Genomic DNA, 5,416 nt, shown 5'->3' with positions numbered 1-5,416 from the left:
GTCTGTACATTGTTTCTTAAAGTGCACCAAAGTAAATATTCATGACCTTTAGAATGTCACTAACCCCCTTGGGTTATTTTTTAAAATAAAACTAAATATTTATCTACTGAGATGTATGTGGTTTTTGGCTCCAATGTGATGGCAAAAAGCAGCAGTGTCTTCTCTTCCAGAAAAAAATAATCGATAAACTCGACAAAGCATCTTAGCAGCATACAGAATAGCTACAATTCACTGTAACTGCAGGCTCAATAAAGCACAATCCTGATTCCTACTAGAAAAACAAAATCAATCAAAGGAACAGAAAACCATCCCCCCACCCTAAGTCAAGGATTTCTCTTGAACCCTGGAGGTAACACGTGTGATCACTTCCCTATTGTGTATCCTTGGTAACAGACTTGTAACTAATCACCATTCTTTCTTCACACTGCACGCACACACACACACACACACACACACACACACACACACACACACACACACACACACACACCCTATGAAAAACAATATAGTTTAAGTGGAGAAGCCACGAGAAAAAAATTCGAAGTCAGATAAAGAACAACCATCACCCAAAACGTCAGGCAGTTCCAATATTCACACCACCGTCCGATGTTCCCCACACACGTAGACAGCACTGGGGCGTATCCGTCGCCTTGTGTGGCCAGGGAGCCGCGGCAAAAACTTGAGGGACTTAGGCATCATGTCCAGGCAGGCGTCATGGAATTTCTTAATCCTCCAGTAGTAAATCAGTGGGTTCAATGCAGACTTGAGGTAGCAGAGCCAGAGTAGCCAGGTGCTAATCTCAAAAAAGTTGTGTTGATAGTAAAAGTGCTTGCTGAATGTCGCCACAAGGCTGTAAGTGGTGAATGGGGCCCAGCAGAAAATGAAGACAGCAAAGAGAATCAAAATGGTTGTGAAGGCACGTGTTTTAAAGCCCATGTCAATGCTCATCTGGAAGGGTCTCTGTAGACTCATGAGACCCAGTTTGCTGGCCTGGCTGAGGCATATACCTTCGGGGTAGCTATGGATCCTCAAGGCATTGTGCCGAAGGGTATTGAGTATGCCCATAAACGAATACAGTATCACCAGAAAGGGTAGGAAGAAAGAAATGAGAGAAATCAAAATCACATAAGCCTGGTAACCTGGATTGGTTGTGTACCCAAACACACACTGCGGGGCTCGGGAAGGTATCTGCAGGTCAGGGTTTCCTACTGCCAGAGGAAAAGCTACACAAAAAGAAGTTGCCCAAGAAACTGCAATGAGAACCTTAGCCCTATATGGATTCAGCTTATCCTGCCTCTGGACTATAATAAGAAACCTATCGATGCTAATGATGAGCAGGATGGCTACTCCCTCTATCACAAACAACCAGAAAAACATGGCAGATACCCTACAGAAGAATTTCCCAAAAATCCATCTGGTGGTAAGAATGGTGACCAAGGCAAAGGGCATGTTCAGAACTGCAAGCAACATGTCTGCAAAAGCCAGGCTGGCCAGGAGGATGTTAATGGCGGAGCGCATGGCAGCTTTTTGGTAAACCATGAGGCACACAACCAAGTTCCCAAGAAAAGACACAAACAGAATAAATATCATTATAGCAGAAAGGATGATCTGGAGAGGCAAGTTTAGGCTCTTTAAAACCGCTGGTGTTGGGGGCACAGCTGTACTATTCAGTGTCAAGGAACTCATCCCGGTGGGAGCCATGGTTTCAAAACTGTATCTAAGCAGCGAACCCATGTCGGGATGCTGGAATGGTGGAGGGACCGTAATATTCATGTTGGTGTTTTCATAAATTACGAATGTTGTGTTGGATGCCCCGGTATGGGACGCAGTCAACACTGCAGAGAATACCATGGTTTCAGCAGGATGGAAGGCGCCGGCAGAGATGTAGGTGTTCTTCAAGTATTTCAACACAGAGCAGCAGTATCATGTTTCACTGATGGGCTTGGAAACACACTCTGGAAAACGCACAAAGACTTCCATCTTCCATAGGAGTCCTTTTGCCTGAAAACAAGCCCAAAACACAAAAAAATGAATGGGAATGAGTTTTGTAAATAACATTTGACTTCTTACTTTTCATCATGAAGGACCAGTTTTCTGCTTTTTTTAACCCTTTAAAAACATTTAAGTCTCTAGCCTAGTCATCATTAAAGTACTGTAGTTCTGTTGTTTCATTTTTAGTCAACTACAATGGAAATTTCATGACATTCATGTATAAAGTGAAAGTGAAAAGAATGAAAATGTATTACTGCCTTAAAGGCAAAAATTATAACTTTACAGTTAATTTTTCTTTTAAATTTCCAGGAGCAGCATAGCCTTTCCACAGTCACTATTAATACAGATTTTATTAATAATGGTTCTCCTGAGAGTATTCTTGATAGATCTTTGGTAGAGGTTCATATTCCATTTTTACATTAGCACAAAACTAGTTGGCAAAGAACCTTGAAATCAGTATCCTATTTAACACATGATAATCAGACACTTTTGCTTTAACACTTTCACAAGTAGGCACTAGGTTATTTCCAGTGAAGGGTCTGAAACAGTTTCCTGGCTTTCTATTTTATTTGTAAGTGTTTCTTCCCAGAAATCCCACCACATAACTACTGGAGAAGTTATTCAAGAAGAGAAGAAAAATTATCTGTAAAACGTCTTGGTCATATTTTTAAGACTTCCTTTCTTTTCTAAAGCTCTCTTTGCTTCTCCTATTCTCTCTTCTTTCCCATGCACCCATTTCCACCCTTTATTTTCTGATACAAATACTTCTACCTTCTCAATTTCTTCTCCCTAAGCCTTGTATGTCAGCAACTTGATAGATGTCAACCAAGAAATAAAGATGGGGATTCTAAAGAAGATGACTAGGAAAATATTCAGGCGTGAATAATGCATTCTAGAAAACATTTCGTTTTCTTGCTCCAAAAAGTTTATCACCTTTCTCTTATCCTAACCCCCAACTTCTTAATTTCTGTGACCCTGGAGTTCTCTGTAAAGGACTTCCTTAATCTACTATCTTCCTAACCCACTTCTGTTATGTAGGTTCTTTAACCTCTTTAAAGAGGTAGCTTTAATCTCTTTAAGTAGAAAGAACTGTCTTTGGATTTCTGGGTAGATTCCTTTAATAAATCCCTAAGATTGGGGGGATGCACAGTAGTTTAAGACAATGCTGTAATTTTCTCATTATTTGAATTTACAATTACTCATTGATCTTAGGGGTAAATGCTAAAAGTTCATTTATTCATTTCCTATAGTATTGAGGGTAGAAGCATCCCATTTACGAGACCCAATATCCAGCACTGTAGCCAAATCACGGGCTCTCTACCATACTCGTATCTACAATCCCCAATTTGTGGTCCAGGGCTAACCTTATGAAGAAGGAGAATATTCATTTGTTTGTTCAAAATATTAACTGTACTATACACTTTCACTGTTATAGCTTAATTTCTTTGTCTCTACTATATGTTATCCATCCTCACATGTTCACTTTGAAATGAAAAACATACCTGGATAAGATGCCCCACTAATCCAGTGACTCCCAAACTTTATTAACCACAAAGGGCCAATGGAAAAAGGGGCAGTGGTAGCTTTACACCATAATCACCACAAGTCTCTTTATAACTACCTAAATATACATACAAATAAGAATAAAGACTGTGCTTACTACATAAATCGGCCTCAATACGATTCTATCTCTAGAGAAAAATTATAAATGTGTACCTTAGGCAAATGTGTATATTAAGCCTAAGGTAACAGTAATAACTGTGCTTGACCAAGTAAACAAACATATCCATCCTGAAGGTAGCACACACTTTAAAACACTTAGTTTTCTCGACCATGTTGAGGCGCTAAAACAAAAAATGGAACGGAGCCAAAACAAAACCATAATTTAAAAGATGCTTTTTAAGCTTGTTACATGTGTATATATAGTCACAACATTTTACTGCCATTGTAAAAACTTCTAACTCAAGTCACTCAATTATTCATCCATCCATTTATTTCAGAGCCTACTATGAGCCAGGCACTGGAGAGACAGTGATGAACAAACGGTTCCTGGAATTCTGGTTAAACAGGACCCAACCACCACCTCAAAATTACACTGAAATGACAGTAAAGGGATTTTTAAAAATAAAATGCACAACTCAAAAGGACAAGAAGTATGAATGAAAGATACATCAATAGATAAGAGATTTTTTTAAATGTTTCAAAGCAAAAGGCAGATGGTGGTGTGGTAACTGAACAAAGTAGAACAGAGAACTTTTTATCTTCAATACTTACACAGAAATATGCTTAGAAGAAGCTGAAACACCCTGTAGATCCCCAGAGAAGCTCTGGATTAGGAGGTACCAGTTACCACAGTAAGTGTAGGTGTGGCTGAAAACTGGGAAATTGAAAAATCTATACACAGAGCCATCGGAACCCCACTCCAGGCTCGGGGGTCTTCTCCTCCAGCAGCCACATGAAAGCACGTACTCCTGTGCCGGTAGCCCAGGTCGCTGGCACAACTGAACCTGATAAGCACTAAACTTTAGCATATTGGTGCAGGGCTGAACACAGCAGGACTGGATGAATGTCTGCACATTCGGTATGAGAACCTAGCCCCCAGCTCCACCCTGTTCCCAGACAGCCAGCAGCCAGGCATATGCTACCATGCAGGACTGAAGGACTCGTCTTTTCCAGTAACTTAAAAAGCCCTAGAGGAAAAAATTCTAGATACTAACATTTGATGGTGTCCCAAGAAACATGCCAGCTTGGTGCCCAGTTATCCTGGATACTGAAGCCCACCCACTATCAAGGCCAACCCACACACACAGAGCTTCCAATCAGTTTTTCAGTGCTCATTAAATAGAAATGGTAAATTTTCCAAATATATAAAGAATCTATAAAAGGATTAAACAAAAGCAATGTTGTAGTTAAACATTAAGGAAAAGAACCGGAATTTCTAATAACAGGGAACGTAACATACATGAAGTTAATAATGCCTTTGCCCTGGTATCTGTACATGCTCTTCATTCACTGTACTCCTGGCTACCAGAATAGAAATATTCTCTGGCCTTTCTTTTCTCACTGCAAAGTGTAATAACCAAAGCAGAGCTTTTGAATACTCATTGTAACTATGTTGAAAGATTTTTTCCTCTTAGGTATTCTCATCAAATACCATTGTGACCTGCAGTTTCTTTGAATTTCACAGAAGACTAAATAAAAGCTTTATACTTAAAATTTGTACTTCCACAGGAAATGGGACAGTAGCAACATAAGAACAGTAGAAAATTAGCTCAGGTCAGTAATACTTGCTTAACAGTCCTAATGTTTAATCTAGGCTAGTCTTTATTTGCCATTTGTCAGAAACTCTCGTTACATATTCTAAGAAAAAATTAAAATTGTATGTGAAGGTTTACATATATGTGTATATATCCATACACACATA

General features: G+C 39.4%; 1 protein-coding gene across 1 annotated transcript; it reads right to left on the bottom strand.

Annotated features, from left to right (window-relative positions):
* Positions 1-463: 463 nt before the first annotated feature.
* Positions 464-1,896, bottom strand: GPR63 (G protein-coupled receptor 63). Its single transcript, XM_060168158.1, has one exon. It carries the CDS (start codon positions 1,849-1,851, stop codon positions 592-594), a length of 1,260 nt encoding a protein of 419 aa, XP_060024141.1. The 5' UTR covers positions 1,852-1,896; the 3' UTR covers positions 464-591.
* Between the last annotated feature and the right edge of the window lie 3,520 nt (positions 1,897-5,416).

The sequence above is a fragment of the Lagenorhynchus albirostris genome, chromosome 12 (genome assembly GCF_949774975.1).
Source record: "Lagenorhynchus albirostris chromosome 12, mLagAlb1.1, whole genome shotgun sequence".
Taxonomy (NCBI): domain Eukaryota; kingdom Metazoa; phylum Chordata; class Mammalia; order Artiodactyla; family Delphinidae; genus Lagenorhynchus; species Lagenorhynchus albirostris.
Note: the sequence above shows the minus strand (reverse complement) of the source record. Positions and strands in the feature narration are given on the sequence as shown.

Coding starts and splice junctions, on each gene's coding strand:
- GPR63 (XM_060168158.1), bottom strand. CDS start 1,851: ATGGTATTCTCTGCAGTGTTGACTGCGTCCCATACCGGGGCATCCAAC.